Source organism: Petaurus breviceps, unplaced genomic scaffold, assembly GCF_028583685.1.
Source record: "Petaurus breviceps papuanus isolate PSGF00001 unplaced genomic scaffold, PetGlider_PUasm1.0 90686, whole genome shotgun sequence".
NCBI lineage: Eukaryota > Metazoa > Chordata > Mammalia > Diprotodontia > Petauridae > Petaurus > Petaurus breviceps.
In genome coordinates this window covers 9578043-9601904 of record NW_027187309.1, presented here as the reverse complement: position 1 = coordinate 9601904, position 23862 = coordinate 9578043, and the positions used below count along the sequence as shown (strand labels likewise).

The following is a 23862-nucleotide window of genomic DNA, read 5'->3' as shown; positions in this document are numbered from 1 at the left end:
TCCCTGGTCCTTATTTTTGAAGGTGATCAAAGATATCAGAATGGTGATGTCCTGACATTCAAGTGAATTGGATTTAAGTGAGGTAGAGCTGTACAAAATGTTCAGCCTCACTCTCTCCTCCATAGCCATCACTCCCCATCTATAGACACTCCCATTAGGCTGTCTCCTCAGTCTTCCTGAGTAGTAAATTAGTTCTCACCCAATTAGCTTTTGTTCACACTCCCCCCACTTTTTAATTCTCCCTCAGCCTGTATCTTATATTTTCATAGAATTTTAAGATTTGCAAAGTGCATCATATATATTATTGGCCCTCACAACAACCTTATGTGGGAGATAATACAACCACTACTCCCACTATACAAATAAAGGAATTAAGACTCAGAAGTTCAGTGAATTGCCCAGTCACAGAGCTAACATGTAGCAAAGCTGCGCTTCAGGCTAGGTCTTGTGACTCCAAATCCATTACTCTTTCCAAGGAAAACCTTTGTTTTTCATAACAATAAATTTAAAAAATACATATTGACTGATTGATCTAACTCACATCTTGCCTATTTCCTCATTCTTCTCACCCTTAATTTATCTCTACCTCATTTTTTAAAATCCCTACAATATACTCTCATGACAATGTATTTAATAAGGTAATATTCAACGATGATTTTTGCCTTACACTTCTTCTGTAATTCCACAGCACTTGGACAATTATAAGAGCAAAGCAGGTTCTCGGTATTTGTTAAATGATTCAGGGATACCCAGGGTATGAAACAGATGAAGTGGCACATAAAACCCTTTGGCACAACCCACAGACATACGTTTATCTCTGCTATAGCACTGAATATCTCACACAAACCAAAGGACCTTATAAGAGATCATGGAACTTGGCACCCAAACAAAACAACTGGTCATGTAACCTTGAGCAAGTTACTCAACCCCAATTGCTTTAAAAAAAAAGAGAGAGAGATGATGGAAAGTTCACTAGTTAAAAGGAACCCTAACCTGCTAAGTTAAAAATAATCCTAAATATTCAGTTTACTTCAACAAGCATTTATTAAATGCTTACTATTTGTACCAGGGGCAATGCTAGGCACTAAGAATTTTTTTTAAAAAGGAAGTGTATTTCTTTAAGAAGCTTATGTTCTTCTGGGGGGAGGGGAGAAACATGTCAAAGATAAGTACATGCATGCATATAAATACTGAGGTATCTATTTTATTTTATTTTAAAATTTTGGGAGGGACAGATTATAAAAGTAGTTGAAAAAGAATTATATGCAGTATATATGCAGTGTCATTAAAGATAACACATTTTGAGAAACACTGCACCAAAAGACAGGCCCACACAACATATTAATATCATTAATATGGTTATTTTTATAAGTTAAAAATCTATACATGTTATTTTTTATTTTAAAAGTTGGTTTTATGTTGACATTATTTTTCATTAAAATAAGTACATGTCAAATATAGAGCATAAACAAAATAAATTCTGGCAGGAGAATATGAATAGTTATTGGAATTAGGAAATACCTCCATTAGGAGGTGGCACCTGAGCTGTGCTTCTGAAAGAAGGCAGAGATTCTATAAGGTAAAGATAAGGAAGAAAAACATTCCAGGAATGGGATTCAGATTGTACAGAGGCAGAGATGTGAAAGATAGAGCAGAGGAGTGTCAGTATGGAACTTAGGGGCGAGAAGAAGAAAATATCTGGTTTTCTATGCCTGTCACATAAGTCTGTATTTTTCACAATGGTAGCAAACACCTTTGGTAATTTTAGTTCTCCCTGTTTTTTGCCTCATTGGCACTAATCATCAGAGCCAAAGTTTTCTACTGTTGCAACTTTCAACAACTTTTCAATGATTTCAATATATGCAACAAAGGAGACACCTTGTTGAAAGAGTGTCTGAGGTGCTATTCTGTTTGAAGAAGACCTAGAAATAGGCCCCTAGTACACTGGAGGGGGGACCCATGTGGAATTAATAAAAGGATGTGATGAATAAGTGACTCACAGAATGAGGTGTGGATGGCTATGATCCTCATCTTTGGAGAGGATACCCTGTATCAATAAACCCAGATATCCATCAAAGCAGCTGTTTTATTTAATCCTCACCACAAAACGGTAAAGTAGGCAGGACCAAAAGACCAGTTTTAAAAGTAGTAAATTGGTCATTTCCTTCCTCTGCTTCCAAATACAAGAAGTCATGCAGTTGACTCCATGAGCCATGTTTTTCTTCAATGGCTGTAAACAACTTGGACCAAATTGATTCTGAAGTCCACTGCTTCCAGCTCCATATGAATCTAGAGAAAGAATATCACTACTGCTTGAGAAATCATCCATTCTATCCACAGAAAGGGACAGTCAACTTTGTCTTGTTTCTCGATGTCTGGCATTGCTCCCAGAATGAAGGAAACAAAATAGGACTCTAGTGACATCTAGTGATTTACCCATTTAAAGTTCAGCTTTTCAGAAAAATTTCACAGCAAAATGGTTAGGGATTAAAATTAGTAATTTTTTAAAAATGTAGATGCAACTAGAAAAACAGAATGCTCTATTTAAAGCCAGGAAGACCTGTGTTTGAATGCTGCATTAGATATCTACTTGTACAATTCAAGGGAAGTCCTTTATCTTCTCTCAGCTTGTTTCCTCATCTGGAAAATAATACCTGTAGCTACTACCTCACAGGGTTTGCTGTGAAGCTCAAAGGAAATATTTCATGTAAAAAAGCACTCTGCAATCCTTTAAGCACTATATAAATGTCAACTGACATTATTATTATTTCATAAGCCAATCGCAAAAAAAATGAGTTAATTATTTTTATTTTAAATGCCAGTAAATTTCAGTGGTAAATTAATACCACTGGCATAATGTTCATTTTTTAAAAATATGACAATTTTGCCTTTGAGTACTAATTATTAATTTCCATGCAATAAAATTAATCTTTTAAAATTATTTAGTAGTGTATTGTCTTTAAAGGAGGGGAGAATTGTCTCGTTTCTCAGCACCAAGAGGTTAAGATCATGTTAACTGCTATCTATTTATGTTTTTTCCTATTGTAAATCTCTCATAAAGGAGGTCATACATAAAAAACTAACTGGGTGGTGTTGCAGCTGAGTAATTAACTATACCAAAGAACATGGACATATTGGTCCAACTAATAAGGCTAGCAAAAAAGTGAAATATTCACTGGTCCCAGAGTGTATCTATTATCTTACTTCTGCCAGGGAGCTGGAAACCTTCATGGGAAACAGGAACTTGGAAAGTACAACAGAAGTCAAAGACTCTGAATAGGAAAAGGATTTCAGTCTGATGGAATCTTACGGACAGCTGCCATGCAGAACCCAAGTTCAAAGATGTACATGTACCCAGCTAGAATAAGGGCTCAATCTAAGGCAATATATGAAGATATGAGCAGAATAAGCTATAACAAACAGCTCATGCTTTCAGAAAAAGCAAGCAGACAAAAAGAAATGGGACATGAAAACTTCTCAGGCTGAGGGCAAAAAACAAGATGATTTTCAAATTTGCAGCCCCAGCCCCTAGGCACAGTCCATAAAATACAACAGACTCTTAATAAATGCTTACTGATGAAGGGTGAGGAAAGAGGACTTCCAGGACTGAGCAGCAGGGAGGAAGCCCTAGAAGGAAACTTTGAAGACCAGACAGGGAAAGGTGTTTCTTACTTAAAGTATCAAGGTAAGAATCCTTACCTCAAAAGAACCCCCAGAGCCAAAGAACTTCAGAGAAGGATATGGAAAATCATTACAGAATATGTCTTAAACCCACCAGAGTAGAGGTGTCAAATACACTTCTGTATGCAACCCACAACACTCGAGTGTGGCCTGAAGCAGATTATAAAATAATTGGGAAATACTTAGCTAAATAAATAAAAATACAAGATAAATAATATTATATTTTAAAAGTAAATCAAGAGACAGACCTCAGTAACCCTTATATATGGTCTAGTGGTCCTCTTTCTGAGTTTACACTAATGTATCAGAGGACACCTTGGAGCAGAGATGTAAACCTTAAAACCTACTGGCCAAACAAGATCAAAATTCAATTGGGAAATGTCTAACAAATTAAATCAAAATATAATACAGCATGCATAATGTTAATGTGTGGCTTTCTACACCAATACTCCCATTTTTATTTGAATTTGACACCACTGCCTTAGGGGGTCAGATTTGGCTTTATAAAACCCAAATTATTTTGGCAAGAAAATCTAGAGCTTAGTGGAAGCTTTTGTGGAAGGCCGGGATTAATGACTAAAACTTCTATAATTTTAAAATTTATATACCTTCCTGTATTGATGAATAGTAAAAACTCTTAGCTAGGTTGCACAGTGGATAGAGCCCTGGTCCTGGAGACAGGAAGACCTGAGTTCAAATCTAGTCTCATAAACTTAATAGTTGTATGACTCTAGGCAAGTCACTTAGCCTTGTTTGCCTCAGTTTCTTTATCTGTAAAATGAGCTGGAGCAGGACATGGCAAACCATTCCAGTATCTTTGCCAAGAAAACCCCAAATGGGGTCATGAAGAGTTGAACACTACTGAAATGACTCAACAACAAAACCCTTAAAAAAAAAACAACCTAAAGTTTTATATGTTGATTTCAGAGTCATCAGGATAGGTAAGAAAGTACCCTACAGCTAAGTAGGTAACCCATTAGATAGAAGGAATGACTCTTTTTTCCCCTAGATGACAATTTTTTAACTGCAGTTTATGAACTTAAAAAAACAAATAAACCACAATTCAACATAATTTTTTTTTAATTCTGTGTTTTATTTTGTGCAATTAAAAACATTCTGAAACGGGGTCAACAGGCTTCACTAGACTGAAAAAAAAGATCCACAACACAAAAAAAGCAAAGAAATCCTGCCCTAGATGCTACTACAAAGAGCCTGAAAAATCTGAATTCTTCAGATCTTCCAGGAGGAATTAGGGTTGACTGAGAGACAACTTTAAGAAGAATAAGGTTCTCCCTCAAGCCTCTAGACCAGGATTTCTTAATCTAGAAATCAGATTTCAGGGGTTCTATGAAATTGAATGGGGGGAAAAACATATCTTTATTTCAACATAAATGGTTTCCTTTGTAATCCTATGTATTTTATTTTATTCATTTAAAACATTAGCCTAAGGCTTCATCAGAGTATCAAAAGGATACATGACACAAAATAGGTTAAGAACTTGTTACAAGACACACTGGGTGCTAAGGGGGATGGGGGAAGGATGCAAATTGTGATAAATCACTATAAGACAACAAGTAACTGGAAAAAGCCCCCTATAAAGGCTCTTGTGTCGAGTCACGAAAAGCAAAATGGAGTCACCCTGGTGGATATGGGTATCAAACTACAAACACTCTGCAAAGACAGGTGTGCTATGTTCTTTGTTTCTACTCTTCCCTACCAAAGAATAAGAACAGCTTATCAGCATCTACTAGTAATTGAAGAGGACTGTTCACTGCAGAGAAGACATCTGTTAGAAGGTAAGGAAAATTACAGGGAGATAAAGGGACAAGATAAGACTCTATACTAAAGATATGTGATACTATTTGCCAAAAACTGCAAGAGGCAAGGGCTTGGAAGTCAAGCAATGTTATTTAGAAAAAAAAAAAAAAGAACATTGTCAGGGCCACTAAAGGTATAATCAATTAACAAGCATCTATCATTATGCGCCAGGCTCTGGAGATCCAAAGAATAAAACAATCCCTACTCAGAAGGCACTTACAAACTGGCTAGCTCTAAGTATAGCTAAGTGAGCTGCAGAAATGAGCATTTACTGCCATGGAGATACAATGCCAAAGGCCCCTTAGGAGGCCCTACCTAGGGAAGGCTTTAAGAGTTGGAGGCTACATAGGCCTCTGAAGTAAGAGCTGCTTAATGGTGGGTACCATGATTTCCTATGGGCTGTCTGATATGAGTCATATCTGTATCCCAGAGTCACTAAACAAACTTGTTTCTATTTTCAGTTTGTGTGTACCTTTAATGCTTAGTAGTGGTAGGTTTGGAGGTGGCAGGAATGACCTTTTATCTTCATGGAAGCAATGAGCTGGAGAAGTTCACCCAAAGTCCACCCTACACCTTCAGGTCAGGAAGAAGCCTCTAACATAGGGATTATGATTATTATCCCATTCTTCTGTCTTTCTTCTATTTCTCTTTGCATTTGGAGAATAGAACCATAGAATTTTAGAACTAGAAAAGACTTTTAGAGATTATCTAGTCCAAATGAAAATGAAACATCTCATTAATGCTTCTAACAATGAGTTGACAAAGTAAATGAAAAGAAATTCTAATTATTTGGTATTGCTGCTATCTGAAGTTTTAATGAAGGTTCCTTAGATCCCAGATCTATAGCTGGAAGGAATCTCAAAAGTTACTGCATCCAAACCCCACAATTTACAGATGAGAAAATTGAGGCCCAAGGAAGTTATGGGTATTGCCCATGGTCACATAGGTGAAAATTATCAGTGGTGGATTTTGAATCCAGATCCTTTGACACCAGAGCTAGTCCTCTTTGTATTGAATTACATTTACAATATTGAAAGAATGAAAGAATTTTCTCCGTAATTTTTTTTATTGTGAATCTTTATTATTACTACTGTGGAAGGTGCAGTGGAAAGAGCAATGAACTTGTAGTCGGAGGACTTGGGTTCAAATCCTTCTTCTTTGTGATTTGGGGCAAGTCATAAGTTCACTGAATCTCAGTTTCTATTTTTACAAAATGTGGACAGGAAAAGAAACTAATGTCCCTTTCCATTTTAGATCTATAATTTAATCATCTTCTCCCAAGGTTCTTTTACTGCCAAATATAAGCCGGATCTCAGAAATACTCTCAGACACCAGTTCTAAGTACTAGCTAGAGGTCAATGGGTATCATTTGTCAATTCTTAACCAAACCAGTTCAGGAACTCCCAAATCCCTTCAGCAACAAACTGATACACAAAGACAAGGAGAAACTTGCAAAGGAACTCCAATCTCCTCAAGGACACCAAAACCCATTTCCTCCAACCCTCACCCACATACCCAAGTATCAGGCAGAAACAGAATAACAATGTAGGACAATGGTAGCAAACATTGCAAGGGCAAAGTTACACAAGGGGATAATTCCAAACCCAAGCTTCCAAAACCACTTTCTCCCTATATACCTGTAGCGCACAGGGGTCTGGATTCCTTCCAGCAAGTTAGAGAGTGGTTAAATTGTTATTGCCATCCCACAAAGAAATAAGGAGGCTAGGATTTGGTGTTAAGATTCAATGGCCAGGGGCGGCCAGGTAGCACAGCGAGTAAGAGCACCAGCTCCAGTGTTGAGAAGACCTGGAGATGGAATCCCGGGCTCAGACACTTAGCACCCACCCAGAAACACCTGGCCATGTAACCTTGAGCAAGTTACTTAACCCCGACTGCTTATTTAAAAAAATAAAAAATAAAAAAAAAAGATTCAATGGCCAACTCTATACAGTGTAAGTAGATATTGTTAAATGTAACTTCAGGAATAGGACAAACATTAATGGCTATTCCCAAACTCCTGGACCAATGGGTGGTTCTACGACTATGGAATTTTCTCTGTCTGCCATCCCTAGAACGTTCTCCCTCCTCTGCTCTTACTACTGACCTCCCTGGCTTCTTAAATTTAGTTCCAACTAAAATCCTACCTTCTACAAGAAGCCTTTCCTAATCCCTTTTAATTCCAGTGCTTTCCTTCTTTTAATTATTTCCTATTTATTTTGTATATAGCTTGCTTTGGCTACATTTCTTTCATGCTTTCTGCTCTATTAGACTGTAAGCTCTGACTCATTTGATTCTTTTCATGTCGTCAGCTCTTAGCACAGTGCCTAGCATATAGTAGTAGTTTAGCAGATGTTTATTGAATGCATGAATATTGAATGACTATAATCAAGAATTGATTCTATAATTATCAATAACATGACATTAACACCAACATGATTATGCTAATTCACCTGTATATTTGATTCAGACCATAAACTATTTACATGCCTCTAAGCTCCATTAGGATGTTTAGCATTTACTATGTGCCAGCCACTACAATAACAACAAAACCCCAAAAAACAAAACAACCCATCACCCTCATGAAGCTTACATTTAAGGAGATGCAGGGAGTAAATAGATTAAATATGGACAAAATAATTTTGGGAGAGGGGCAAGAAAGTCAGCAAAGAAAAGAGGTTGCAGATAAGTCAAGCTAAAGTAATTAGAGATTCTTAAGAAGTGAATTCTAGGCACGTAGGTGTTCTAGGCATGGAGACGGCGGAAAAGCAAGTAGGCCAACTTGGCTAGAATGTTGATTACATGAAGGGGAGCCATATATAATAAGCCTGGATAGGCAAGATGGAGTCAAACTGTGAAGAGCTTTAAATGCCAAGTAGAGAGGTTTGAATTTTATTCCAGAGAATAATACACCACCAGAGCTTTTTGATCAGAACAGTAGCATGGTTAGAATTGTATAGTAGGAGTTTCATTTTGGAAACTGTGTGGAAGATGCACTGACATGCTGAAGGAATTTAGGCAGGGAAACCAACAGCAAGAATGAAGAATAAAAGATGGACAGGTAGAGTGTTGGACAAGCATCCACCAAATATTAAAAAGCCCAGAAGGAGCTACAGGATTTACTAAAAGAATCCTACAAGATTAGGAATAGAGGGATTGTAATCTGTACCACTAAAAGGAGTTCCCATATGGATAAGAAACCAAAGCACAATTAACAACAATTTTTATTCTTATTTATAAATACTCCAGCTGGCAAAACAATGGATAGAGCACTGTGCCTGGAATCGGGAAGATCTGATTTTAAATTTGGTCTCATATACTTCCTAGCTGTGTGACCCTAAACAAGTCACTTGACTCTACTGCCTTAGGTTTTTGTTCTTTTGTGGGTTTTTTTTTTTTTTTTGCTTTTTGGCGGGCAGTTGGGGTTAAGTGACTTGCTCAAGGTCACACAGCTAGTTTTTGTGTTAAGTGTCTTAGGCTGGATTTGAACTCAGATCCTCCTGACTCCAGGGCCTCTGCTCTATTCACTGAGCCACCTAGCTGCCCCTTATTGCCTCAGTTTTCTTAAAAGTAAAATGGGAATAATAATAGCATCTAACTATCAGGACATTATAAGGATCAAATGAGATAATATTTATTAAAGTGTTTACTTAGCAAAGTGTCTAGCATATACATAGCAGGTGCCTATGGTCTGTATCAAATACACTGGTGAACTACCATCACTGTGTTGGTGTTAATATGATGTCATGTTATTGATAAGTATAAGGTCAACTCATGATTCTTCATAGCCTCAGAACCAGTCCACTGGTCCAGGAACAACTATGGAGCTTGGGAATTTATGTCCCTCCCATTCCTGAAGTTATATTAAATGAAATCCATCCTGAAATCCATCCTCACTTTGTAGAATTGGCCACTTTGAATCTTAATACGAAATTCTAGGCTCCTTAGTGTTTTCTCTGCTACCTATAAAAAACATTCCTTTTTCTTCCCTTCCCATTCTAATCAAAACTGGAAGTGTAGGGACAGCTAGGTGGCACAGTGAATACAGCACTGGCCCTGGAGTGAGGAGGAACTGAGTTCAAATCCAGATTCTGACACTTAACACTTACTAGCTGGGTGACCTTGGGCAAGTCACCCCAATTGCCCTGCTTTCCCCCCCTCCAAAAACAACACAACACAAAACAAAAAACTTGGAAATAGTACAAATAGATGTGTAGGATCTGTGCTATTCTTATTCTAATCAAATAAGATAATGTGTGTAAAACATCTTATAATACTTGGAAGGTTTTACAAATGTGAGCTATCAAGGCCATTTCTAAATAACAAAAGATAGGACGCAAAGGAATTAGGATATGCTCCATGGCCCTAAGGGGAATTCTGGGATGGATAACATAAAAGGTAAGTTGGCTCATTATTGCCTTTCTAACGCTTACTCTTTGTCCACTTCTTCACTCCACGACCAGCATTAAGTACTGAGTGAGACACACAGGTCCTTGCACTCCTTAAGTTATTCCTACTCAGGCAGGACTGCATGAGAGGTGAGCACAGGAGGTAAAGTCAGCTTGCTTCTTGTTAGGAGGAGAAACCGAAAGGCCAAAATGCAAACTCTGCCCATAGGATTGGGAAAGTTTTGGAAAATACTATTCTGATCTATCTGGTTCTAGAATATATGTGAACAAGTGGTATATTTTTATACCTGCTTTAAAGTGTGAAATTAATTTTCTCTAAAACTAAGATAAAACTATCTGGAAATATTACACCAGGTCATCAGCATGAAATGCTTTTGCAAAACAGTAGACAGTTTTGTAGCAAAGGTCTTTTATAAAGAGACTGAGTATAACCTACGCTTTGAAAAGAAAAAATGTCCATTTCTGAGATCCTGTTTTAAGTACTACTTACCTTTCAACCCACAGGACTGAAACAAGCTTTACACCATACTTCTGTGCTTTGTCCCAAGTGCTCTGATATCCTTCCTTAAATATAACATGAGTTACATTTCTGTTGAAAGTTTTTGAAACCTGTGGAATCAAAATGAAAGTGTTCTATAGTTAATAAAGCCACAAATTTGTCAGACCAAAAAAAAAAAAAAACCCACTCATTCTTTTAAAGTCATACAGAAAAGTAGATCAGTTTAGAAAGATCAACAAAAAATAGGTCAGTTTAACATACCAGATAAACAAATAAAAAAAAATAGGAGACCAGCATTTGATAAACCCAAGAACATAAATCATAAAAGCAGTTTGGTAAAACTAGCATAGACCAACACATTACACTATATACCACACTAACTCAAATTGGATATATGACATAACTATAAAAGGTCCATTAAAAAGAGAGAAGAGAATGAGATCAGGAATCTTTAACAAAATATTGCTTAAGGGAGATTTTTTTTCCATTTTAAATTTTCACTGATATCTTTAGTTTTTAACTGAACTTAAATTTCTGAATATAATCTTCACTCCCCCCACTCCAGCTTGTAACAAAAAAAAAGGATAAAAAGCAGTTAATTGAAACTAATCAACCAAGGTCTGATAGTATATAAAATATTTCACCCCCTTAAGTCCCCTACCATAAGTCTGACCACTTGCAGATTACATTGATGGAATCCTAAGAAAGCTGCCCCCAACCCCAATATTCTAACTTCATTATAGGTCCGGGCCCACTGAACAGCAGGCCCACTATACCTACCCCCCTCTCCCCATGTCCTAACTTCATATATTCATCACTAATCACTGAAACAACAGGTGTGTCCCTGAACTCTCAGTTCCCACAGAAACAGCAGGTATGTTAATATGATGGAAACCCACCTACTGCCTCTACCTAGTCACTGCCCCCAGACCCATTCCCACATAAATAGGCATGTTCTCGTATTCAATCACAATCACATCATCCATCTTAGCCCAAGACAAGACCACAATACCTAACTATCTATCTTGACCAGACAGGACTACAATAGCTAGCCAATTGGAGAGCAGCATGACCAGAATATTTAACCACTGAATCATAGATGGCACCCCTCCTCCAATACCTAATCCCTTAACAAACTACTCCTGCCTTTTTAATAGTAATCATATTCCTATGTTCTATGTAAATTTCTGTTATGTAATTGCATCTTTAACCTATAAAAATACATCTTGCTTTCTCTGAAGTTGCTAGTTCCTCTTGGAACTTAGCCCACTTCATGAGAAGCATAAATCTAAATAAATGCCTATACTTGGATTAGAGGTGGTGACTCTGAATTCTTTGAGACGGTTCCACCAGAAAACATCATGAAATCCCAACAGTTTTTGGGTGGGCAGGGCCCCCACCTCAACAATATTACAGCAGAGATTCTTTTCTGTATGGATTGACTAGAAGGCCACTGTGGTCCCTTCGAACTCTGAATTTTGTGGTCAGTGATCACAGCAAAGAACTAGAGGAAGGTGCCATTTTTTTTTTTCATTTCTTCCTAGGGTGCAAGCCTGGTCATTTGAAGTACACTGCATCAAGCTCGTTTGTTTGTTCTTTGCATTCGTGTTGTCATAGTCATTATACATACTATCTTCATGATTTTGTTCGCTCTCTCAATTCATATAAATGTCTTCCCATGTTTCTGTGCATGTTTTAAGTTCATCATTTCTTATGGTACAGTATCACAAGATGAAAAGGAATGATGAAAAGGATGGGCTGTGAACTGTGCCACTAAACCTGTTTCTAGCAAAGGCCCCACCTCTTTCCAATCACTTGAGTCACAACCTGAGTGCTATTCTTAACTCCTTACTCTCACGCCACGTGGCCAGTCAAATCTTTCTTATACAGCTTTGTCTGCATTCACACCGGCACAAATCTAGTTCCAACCTTTATAACTTCTTGACTAGACTAACAATAAACAGCCTTCTAACTGATCTCCAAGCCTCGGGGTGTCTTCCCATTCCAAATGATCCACCACACAATAAGGCAAAATAATTATACTAATGTATGTCTAAACCAGGGGTGCAGAACCTGTGACCCTCTAGGCCCTCAAGTATGATCCTTTGACTGAATCCAAACTTCACAGAACAAATCCCCTTAATAATAGGATTTGTTCTGTAAAACTTTGATTCAGTCAAAAAGCCACACCCAAGGACCTAGAAGGCCACATGTTGCCTCTGGGCCAGAGGTTCCCCACTCCTGGAAACCATGCCTGCCTCATCTTCTGCACCAGGTCTTTCATGGTCTTCCAGATGATAGTGACTCCCTCTCCTCTCCCATATTACCTTGTATCTGTTATGTATTTTATACATATGTACATGTCATTCCCCTCCACTGTTCGGAGAATGGAAGGTCCTATGGGGCTGAGAATGTTGTCTTCTCTTTGTATTCTTATATCCTTTATCCCAACATAGTACTTACATTCTAGGCAGTTAATGAATATTTAACAACTGGTTGACTAATTGAAATAACAGATCCATTAAAGTACTGCTCCATAAAATTCCACAGCAATTAAAGAATCAAGATAATTCCTCTGGAGTTGTTATAATAAAATACATGTTTTAACAGTAGAATAACCATGCCTTGGCATCCTAATCTCAGCTCTGTTACTTATATCTGGGTGTTTCTGAGCAAGCTGCTTCCCCTCTCTGGGCTTTAACATTTTATAATTAGGAGGATGGATTCAAAGATCTGGAAATTCTGTGTCAGCTCTTATTCTATGATTCTATAACCTAAGCAATTCTTGGTCACACTACCACTTGATCTTTTCTGTATCCTATGGCCACAGGAATTTCCAAAGCAGGGGAAAAAAAAGTACGTTTCATTAGAGATCAAAGAAGGGTCAGATGCACATTGAGAAAAGTAATTTTACTTACTTTTGCTCCCATACTCAGGAGTTGATTCACAAAAGTTTTTGAATAATTTTCTACTCCACTAGATGACCATACTTCAACATATGCAACAACATCTGAAAAAAAAAATACACTAACATGGACTACATAATATCTGCACAAATACCCTTTCACCAAGGATTTCAAATTCTGTCTGGGAGTCCTTTTTTTCTGAACAGAAACTTACCTTTGCTTTTTAAATGTGTTAAACAGAGGTGTAAATGCAAAGCCACTGCCAGTAAAGCTGATGTAATGTCATATTAATTGCCAGAATATTAATAGTATAATAGCCAATCCTATTTTTCAAATGATCTTACATCTACTACTGGGAAGCTAAGTGGTACAATGGATAGAATGATGGGTCTAGCATTAGAATCTTTCCTTACTTTAAATCTGACCTCAGATACTTACTAGCTGTGTGACCCTGGGAAAGTTTCCTCATCTGTAAAATAAACTGAAGAAGGAAATGGCAAACTACTCCAAATAATTTTGCCAAATGTGAACCAAATGGCAAACCACTCCAGCATCTTTGCATAGGAATGTGATTCAAATGGGGTCACAAAGAGTTGAACATGACTGGGGAAAAAATAGTGAGCAACAAGACTAGCCAGGATATACTTAATGAAGGAATCTAATTATTTATTCGAAGGTTGATTGTCTAAATTTTGGAGTATTCAGATCCTTTTCTCTTTCCTCAGGGTTTATCTGTTTGGTGTTTTACTACTTGATAACACATTTACCAGAAAAGAAAGAGAAAAGATGGTGTACAAATCAAATCATTCTTTTGCCGTTCAATAAGAATTACAACCAAAGATTTATCAGAAAGAAACTGACCCTGCTTAAAAAGACTAATTTTAGCATTCATTGGATTGCTTGAAATATGCATAGGCCATGTACATGTACAGAGAAAGAAAAGTAAAAACCTTTTCTTCTATGTAATCATCTACACATAGCAATATTTTTAATTTTTACAGAAAAGTTTAAATGGAAACAAAACTCAACCCTTGTTTTGAACCCACCTCCAGAGAGACAGAATATAATAAAACAATCTGATAAACATAGTGCTTTTAAGTTTCACAAGTGACTTTACATACATTTTGATTCTTTCAATTATTCTTTGAGATAATCACTATCCCATTTTACAGATGAGCACACTCAAGGAGATTACTGCTTGTCCTTCTTTCTAGAAAAGGACTGTGACATCAGAGAGGTGATGCTATGTCACTCAAGTGAATGGGATTTAAGGGAGGGAGGACTTTGCAATGTCACCAGTCTCACTTTTACCTCTGGAGCAATCTGGGTCCAGTGGCCAGATATGGATTAAGCCAACAGGAGATGGCCCAGGATGCAGTGGTAGTCCTTAGCCTTTTCAAGGGAAGGTCTTTAACAGGTCTCAGTTTAACTCTGGCAGCAGATTAAGCCTTGGTTTAATCAGAAAAGAGGCAAAGAATGGCCTCCTTAAAAAAAAAAAAAAGATTTGGGAGGGAAAAAGCCTCAGGGTTTCTGGCCAAAAAACAAACAATTCTTATTTACACTCTTCTAAGCCAATGTAGGTCCAAACAAAGACCAAGTGGAATTTGACAGAGGGACCTATTGTTGACCAATCAACAAAAGCCTGGGGGATTTGAGGTTAAGACTGGTCTTTAAGGGAAAAAACAAAAAGGAAAAGTTTAAAAATTTGGATCAAAATTTACAATTGCCTTTAGGTAGAGTACCCCCAGGTAAGAGTGTTACATAAACCATAAGTAGTAGAGCATGGAGTCTTTTTGAGCCAATTAAGGTCTTCAATACAATTCTGATCAATAACTATTTAGTGAGTCCCTATTATGTGCCAGGCACTGGTCTTCTGACTCCCAAGTCTAATATTTTACCCAGTAAACCACACTAAACCCTAAAAATAAACAAAAACAAAAAGGTAAGATGGCAGTTTCTCTTAGAGATCCATAAGATCTTTATATTTCACCTTGTTTTCCTACTTTGTGGTACTACCCCCAGAAGTACGTCTCTGTTATGCCTGACAATATCAGAGTCCTATCCTCACAGTGACTAGCCTCATTAGTAGACTATCCCACTACCAAGAAGCCTCACAAAAGTTAGGACAACCTAGTATTTGTTGTTCAGTCCTATCTGACTCTTCATGACCTCATAGAGCACAACACACCATTATTCTCTTGGCAAAGAAACTGGACTGGTTTGCTATTTCTTCTCCTGTAGATTTAGACAAAAGGAAGTTAAGTGACTTGCCCAGAGTCACGTAGCTAGAAAGTGTCTGAGACCCTATTTGAACTCAGATCTTCCTGCCTTCAGGCTCTATCCACTTTGCCACCTAGCTATCTCTTAAATTGAGATTAATGGATTTGATGAGGTAAGGGCTCTGGGAGCCTCCTCTGAGCTCTCCTGGAGTCCTTGAGGTACAAGCTCTGAGAACCTCCCTTGGGCTCTTGATTGAATCATCCCATTTGATGAGGCAGGTCTATTGCTAGACTTCCCATCCTTGAACTGGTAACTTCTTCAAAGAGGTTACCCACTAAGAGGGTTAGGGTTGCTCTGGAGACCCCAAAATACCAACATGCCGTGTCCTGCCAAAAGAATTCGACTCTAGTCTTCTCAGCCAAAGAAAAGTAAAATTTATTAAAAGTTCCTTTGCATTAGACACAGAGTAAGTCTGTGCTAGGTCATTCTATGGTGCTTTCACTATTCTATGGCGCTCTCTCAAACATGAAGACAGGATGGGGTATATACAGAAGGTTGTGGGAGGAATCCAGGGGTGGTCTAGAAGAGGAGTTTGGGGAGAGTCTTCAGGAGGACTTAATGAGGTCAATGAGTGATTTAGGGTGAGAAGTAGCTGGAGGCTATAGACGTGGTGTCCTGGGCCAGTTCAAGGGTGGGAAGTCTAGCAAAAGACCTCATCAGATTCTCTTTTGTGTTTTCATTTTCAGAGGTCCACTGAATCCTACAAATAGAGAAATATTCAAAATACTTTTATGTCATCCTCAAACCAAATCTACATCACAAAATTAAGTGGTCAAGCAATGACTGGAATGCAGGTCCCTAGACTCCAAATTCTCATAATGCCCCATTGCTACAACATAATGAAAAGAGTACCACACCAGGAAAACAGAAGATCTGGGTCAATAATTATTTTCTGAAACTTACTAGAATTCACAAACTATGAAAAAGCGAGCAATGCATCTCTATTCCCTTAGTTTACTCATCTGTAAAAAAGGAATAGTTATGTTCACAGAATCAGAGAGCTGGCCTAATCACCAAGCTGTTGAGAAGAAAGCTTTTTAAAGCTTAAAGCAACACAAAAAAATATACAAAATGGGGAAGCCCTAGATTTTTAAAGCAGAAGATCCCTTCTTGCTACCTGTATAACCTCAGGTAAGGTGGGCTTAAATGGAGTAGGACAAATGAAACAGAACCGTTGAACAGATAAATGTTTGGACCTAAAAGTAGGAAGGGAGAGAGCTCATATAATGGAACAATTACTGCATACTGCTAGTTACTGTGTCACTTTGGGCATCAGTTCCTCCCTTCCTTCCTTCCTCTCCCCTGCCTGGGATTCAGTTGAACTAGATGTTACTGTCTTTCAGCTCTTAATTTTATGATAAGTCCATCCACCTAGGGTGGCTTTGCCTAGGAATGACTGAAAAGGGGCAGAGAAAAAGGGACTGGATGTTAGTTTATCAATCAACAATTAATGTGTTTACAATGTGGGGAAAGGCTCTACATAAAGAAAGGTAAAAAATAGTTACTGACCTCAGGGAGTTTACATTCTAATAGGGTAAAACAGTATGTAAAGAAATAAGTATTTATAAGGTACAAAGACAGTAGTTGGAAGGTAATCCCATAACCACAGCACCTAGACTTGAGTCTTGAAAGAATACAGGTATTCTAAGAGGCAGAGGGGAGGAAAGAGCACCCCAAGCATAGGGAACAGCCAAAACCAAGGCACAGAGACCAGAAATGGAATGTTGTTTGAGTGATAGTAAATAGGCCATTGTAGCTGGATTGGGGGGGGGGGGGAGAGGGAAGGAAAGGGTGTGAAAAAAAAAACCAAAGTTTAGAATGGTAGGATGGAGATAGGTTATAAACTGTCTTCCTTTAGGACTGGAGTAAACAAAGAGATTGATGGGAAGATGTTGGAGGGATATTTGAAGAGAAGTTCTTGGCACCTCAGATAACTGCCATTGGCAGCCCTGGTTCCTCAAAATCTTCAACCAGTCCTCTGATTTAGTCATTCCCTCCAAACTGTTGGGAGCCAAAGAGGCCCGAGCCAGGACTTGAGATAATTACCTTGATATCGGTGGACCAGAATATCAACGACCTCTTTGAGAAGGGACTTTTCCTCAAGTTAGCTCCTGAGTTCTTTTGATGTGGGTTACACTTATAAGGATGTTGTCTGAGTTCTGAGACCAACAGGCTCTGCCCCAAGACTTTAGTTGTTCAAAACCAAATATTTGAATTCTTAGGTGGTCAGTTCCTATGCAGATGTATTTGATGATGTGGCTTTGGCTTCAGGCCTTGAAGCCACCTCTCCAGAGCATCCTTTGTAATGTGACTGCATATGGAAGGAGTTAACTGACTTTTCCTAAGACTCTCTGGCACCTAGAGAACAAAAGGCCTTACGCCATGCTACTTCCAGGATATGACAGACTAAGATAATGAAATGAATACTTGACATCCCTTCCTTTGTCTCATTGCTCTATAAAAACCTTGTCCTAAGAATCAATAAATGGAGTTCATCATTCTTCCTTGAACTATCCACATGGCCTGGTCATTTCTTATTCACGTTTCTAAATCATGCTAAGTGCTGGACACTGAGCAGCCCACGGCAAAACAGTCTCTTCATTGCCATCAGGTCTGAGATCCTCAGTTTTCTTGATCCTTCAGCCTCAACTCATCCAACGCCTTTAGCTGCCTAGTTCCTCATTTCCTGCTTTTCTACTCAGTCCCATCAGCAACTTCATGTCTCTATCCCAGTCCTAGAATTATAGATTTAGAGCTGGAAGATCCCTTCTTGCTACCTGTATAACCTCAGGTAAATAATTTATCCTTTCTAGGACTCAGTTTCCTAATCTGTAATTTGAGGATATTAGTAGTTGATTACCCAGCTCTATATCTGTAATCTTTAGATCCTACGACTGAGAGGTTTTAGGATTAAGAGGCTGAGAGAACTGAGGGGCATCACCATCCTACCCAGGCAGTCAAATTTGAAACTTCAGAATCATTTTCAACTTTCTTGTCCTCCTATATTCAATTAGCTGCAAAAGTATTTATTCTAGCTCTACAACTCTTGCTTTAGTGTTATTCCCTCCCTGTACAAAGCCAACAGCCTGAAAAAAATCTACTTAGCTGGTGTCCCTTCATCCAGTTTCTTCCCTCTCCAATCTATCATCTTCTACACAGCTACCAAACTGATATTTCAGAAGCACAATTCTGATCTTTTCACCACCACTCCCTGTTTCTGTCTCTAGAAAAAGAGAAAGAAAAAATTCCTGTATATGGCATTCATAGCCCTTCATGATTCCAACCCATCTTTCTAAAAACTGCCTTCACATTACTCCCCCTTCACTCCAACCAAACTGACCTACAACAGTACCTGCTGCTCTCCTTACAAGACATTCCATGTTTGGATGCTTGCCTTTACACACCTCGTATCCTATGCTTAGAAAGTTCCCTTCGGCCTCTAGTAATTTGGAGCTCAGGTGCCAGCTCTTATAGGAGGCCTTTCCTTAGTCTCACTTATCTATGCTTTGTATTTACTTGTAAGTATACGGCTCTCCCCCAATAAAATACAAACTCTCAAGGCACTGTTCTGTTTTTATCTGTCTTCCCAAGTATCTGGTCTATTATTCAAAGGTGCTACAACAGGAGCTTAACAAATGTTTATAATCAGAGATTTAGTGCCCTCAGGTCTATTTATGCCAATTTCCTCTTTTAAAGAAGAGAAAGAGGGATCGGCAGAGGTTTAGGGACTTCTCTACGGAAAAGGCTGAATTGGACCAAAAGTCCTTTTTCTGCAAACCCTCCAGCGTTCTTTTCATTATACATGAAGTAGCTTTTGAAATCAACCGAATGGGGGGGGGGGGGGAAGAATTGATGGGGTTAATTTCAGCCTACTCCAGTTTCTGAATAGAAGCACTTTTACTGTTCTGTCCCCTCAATCCCAGGACTACAGATGTAGGTCTGGAAGGGAATTCAAGAATCATCAATAGTCCAAACCCCCCTCATTTTACTGAAGAAGAAACAGGCCCGGAGAGGTTTAGTGTCTGGGACGCGGTTACCACTTGGTTCAGAATGGACAATCTCTTCTCTCTTCACGTTCCTTTCACGAGATCCTTAACCCTCTCTCCCTCCAGAACCCCCCCCCCCATCCCCTCCTCTAGCCCTGTCCTCCCCCGACCTTACACCCGCCCCCCCACTCCCTCCCCGCCTGGAGCCGGCGACCTGACCGCTGTGGGGCTATCCAGGAAGGCTGAGGAGAGACAGGGCGGAATGAGAAGAAAGGAGGACGGTCTAGCCCGTGGTCTCTCTACCTTTCAAGATGGGCTTGCCCCCGGGTCGCGGCGAACCCGCAGGCCCCGAGGTGGCCATAACGCAGCCTGGAGCTGCCCACGCTTCCTACTTCCAGGCCCGAGGCCCCTTTAGACGGACAACACTGCGCGTGCGCCGAGAGAATTTAAAGCCCTTCCGGATTCTTAGACGCAAAAATAAATCCACTTTTTCCGCCTTTTCGTGGCGACCCAGGCAGTAGTAGCCCATGAATTGAGGAGAAGGGCTGGGGGCGGCTCTGTCTGCAGCTTTTAGTAAGAAACTTAAGGACCGCCCTCCTCCACGCCTGCCCCCACCCCCAATTCCCCGAGGCCGGGAGAGCACTTTCTCCAATCCTTGCCTTCCCTGGTCAATTTCTAAACTTTTTTAAAGCCCCAGAAGGCCTATTTGTTTCACTTCCAGCTCTCATTTGCATTGAACTTTAAGGCTTAGAAATTTTCCACACATTGAGGTGGATTGTTATGATGATGCTGTTATTATACTTAAGGAAAGTCGGAATGACAAGCCTCTTAAGGTCTCTTCGCACTGCAGGAACCAAAACCGGGAGTGGATTAATTGTGGCTTCCGGCCCCGAAACCGGTCTAGCTAGACAAGCTGGTCCAGAGCAAGAAGTTTCAAGTTTGAAACTTGATTGTAGGCTTCCCTAATTCAAACCTCCCGCGCGATCCGGCTCCGCCCCTTCTCTCAGCCTCTGCATTGGTTGTCTGTTTTTTAGGTGAATCAGCCAAGTCCCTAAGAGCAGATTTCTAAGCACTTTACTTTATCTTTACCTAAATAATCAAGTGCTCCAGTCTATGGCTCGGCGGATCAAGGGTCTTTTAAGTATTGTCCCGTCGCAGCTTGCATCTAAGCCTCATTCACTGCAGCCTGCCACTCTGTTGAAGGTTGCCACAAAGTTGTTTGTGCGAGTTTTGAGGTCTCGGGCCAAAGGACGTAGCTTCCCTCTCTGTAGCAAAATAACGGTAATTTTTGTGCCTGGGAACATTCACTTTGTTGAACCCGTTGTTTCAAACTGTTACAAACTTCCTCTTTGAGTTAATTAGCAGGTTTAACTGAAGCCCTGGTCTTGCTGAATGAATAATACCAGGCATGCTATCTGTGAGTCGTTTGCAAATCAAGAAGGAAGTAGTTGAATAAAGCACTTGCCCTTGTTCAAAGGTGATGAAGATTACCCAAGACCTTAACTATCTTTTCTGATTTCCTTCTGTCTACTACTGTTTCAGCATTTTTCTTTGAATTCTACTAAAATGAAAGCTTTGGAAGGAGATGATGGGAAATTGGTAGGACTGGAAGAGCATATCAGATGTGAGATTAATTTTCTTTAGCAATGCAAGATGAACTGTTCTTAAATGTAAGCAGATTCCTATCACCTAGCATTTATGAAGCATGGGGTGTTCTTTTCCAATCACGTGTAAAGATAATTTTTAACATTCATTTTTTTTAAATTGAGTTCAACATTTTCTCTCTCCCTGTCTCCATCTTCTCCCCTCTCTCTGAAACATTAGGCAATTTGATATAGATTACATATGTGCAATCATGTAAAGCATATTTCCATAAGTCATATTGTGAAACATATGCTGAAACAGTGGCAGACAGAAGGAAATCAGAAAAGATAGTTAAGGTCTTTAGGTAATCTTCATCACCTTTGAACAAGGGTAAATGCTTTATTCAACTACTTTCTTGATTTGCAAACGACCCACAGATAGCTTGCCTGGTTTTATTCATTCAGCAAGACCAGGGCTTCAGATGAACCTGATAATTAACTCAATGAAGAAGTTTGTAACAGTTTGAAACAACGGTTTCAACAAAGTGAATGTTCCAGGCACAAAAATTACGCTATTTTGCCCACGGCTTTATGAGAATTAGCAACCAACTCAAGAAATGTAACTATTTGTTAGCATTGTAGCTATATCTGTGTGGATCAAGTGAAGGGAAAAGCTGAATAAAAATAATCATGTAGATAATTAAATTATTGTAGACAGGAAATCTTAGTCTTGAATTAAATACACACAAGCCCTTTTCTTTAGTTTTTGTCTTGGAGCAGAAAATCTTCCACCCGTCCTTTTTTAACTGTTGCTCCAGAGGAAAAAGAATTCCAGTCCAAAGTCTGTTTTCAAATTTATCTAATTGTTTTCTAATTCAAATACATTATTTACTTACCTTTAACACCCTAATCTAGCATATAAAATTTAAAGTGGGAGGGGTCTTGAAAGTAAATATTCTTTTTCTTGTTGCTAGTGGACTTCCTGGAGTAAGAGCAGTGCCTAACCTGGAAGACCTGTGTTCAAATCCTGCCTCTAACCCCTACTGGCTGTTACCCCGGGCGTACCACTTAATCTCCATAAACTGACGCTCCTTAACTACTTGAATTAAACGAATTACTTGGGGGCGAGGAGTGGCAGGCTTGTTAGAGAAAGTCTGTGTACCTTTGAAAATAACTGAGTTCGGGAGAGAGGAGAAAGGGCGATCTCAAGTTGCTGGTATCAAAAGCACAGGGTTTTGTTTTATTTTGTTCTGTTCCCCCCCTCCGTCCCCTCCCGGCTTGAGCCCTATTTACCTCAAGTAAGGAACTCAGACCTTCCCACCGTGACCTTAACACAAAGTGGAGTTTAAACCTGGTAGAGGAATTTTAAATGCATGGTTGTTTCGCTCTGTTAACATGCTTCTGTCTCTACTCCATACTTCCAATGAGATTTCTCAAGGCCTGGACAGCTGGGGTGGTAAAAGCATAGGCCATTAATTTGGTGCTGGAAGGGAGGTCAGGGGTCCCCTAGTGGCCTAATCTTACAGTGGTGTCCCATCCCTTCCATTGCTAATTTCTTTCTTTCTTTTTAACAATTGGGGTTAAGTAACTTGCTCAAGGTTACATGGCCAGTTAATTTCTGGGTGTGTTGCTAAGTATCTGAGCCCAGATTCTATCCCCAAGTCATCCCAACACTGGGGCAGGTGCTTTTACTCTCTGAGCCACCTGGCTGCCCCTCCATTGCTAATTTCTAATCCAACACAGATGGCAAATAAATATTTTAAAATACACATGTGAAAATTTCATTTTCCTGTGCAAGTTTCTTTGCTCAGGCTGTTGTTGTACATGTTTGGAATGCATGATCTCTTTCACTTAGGTCTCTTAGGATTCCTGACTCCATTCATGATTGAGCTAAAATTTAACTACATAAGGTCTTTCCTAATTTCTTGTCCTATCCCCCAATTATTATCATTTCTTCTAGCTCAAAATTACTTTGTGTATATTTTGCATTAATTTATCTGTATGTTGTGTGCTCCCCACATCCACTGTATATCAACTCAACAATCATTGAAAATTCTATTTTGATCAACCTCTAAGATAATAAGATCAGCTAACGACTGATACTGATTCTTAGTACTCCATTTTGACTTTTCCACAATTCTGCTACCACCACTACTGATATTAATAGAGTTGAACAGGTCTAAGTTCCATTGTATTTTTGTTTGTATTGCTTTTCACGGGTTGCCACGGTCAAAGAATTAACCACCTAGTAGTCAACCTATTGGTGATGAGCCTTTTGATACTTAGTTTGACTAGTCTTTGGATAGGACATCAAATTGACTATTGGGAAAATACCTGAAAACTTTCCAGAAAGGTAGAAAGTGCCGGAGACTGTGTACTGTGGTCATATGACAGCACTAAGTCATACATGGCCAGAAGCAAGTCCCATATGGTCTCATATAGGACTCATATATGATCTCTTAGAACTATGCAGGGCAGCTCTGATCAGGCTCCATGGCATGGTGTGATAGTAATGGCAATTAAAGATTCCCCTGTATTGGCTTGGTTTTCAAATTGATTGTATTAAAACCCAGAGCTTGTTAATCCCACCTGTGGGATGGACTTTTTGATGTGAAAAGAAAGTCCTGACTGGGAGGAGCTGGTGACGTAGATTTGGAGAGACAAGAGAGAGGCGGAAGTTCTTTTTGGAAGCAGCACCTCGTG

At 39.1% G+C, this 23862-nt stretch overlaps 1 protein-coding gene across 3 annotated transcripts in view; it reads right to left on the bottom strand.

Moving 5' to 3' along the window:
* Positions 1-20178, bottom strand: part of MCPH1 (microcephalin 1) — a 389489-nt gene extending 369311 nt beyond the window's left edge. Inside the window, exons 1-3 of one of the 3 annotated variants that reach the window (XM_069065408.1) lie at positions 19880-20176; positions 13323-13414; positions 10396-10514 (exon numbers count right to left, since the gene is read on the bottom strand). In XM_069065408.1, the coding sequence (XP_068921509.1) occupies positions 10396-10514; positions 13323-13414; positions 19880-19937 (269 nt within the window). In that variant the 5' untranslated portion in view covers positions 19938-20176. Of the gene's footprint in view, positions 1-10395; positions 10515-13322; positions 13432-19879 lie in introns of all 3 variants that reach the window. The other 2 variants (XM_069065410.1, XM_069065409.1) reach the window with 2 other exon arrangements.
* Positions 20179-23862: the final 3684 nt, after the last annotated feature.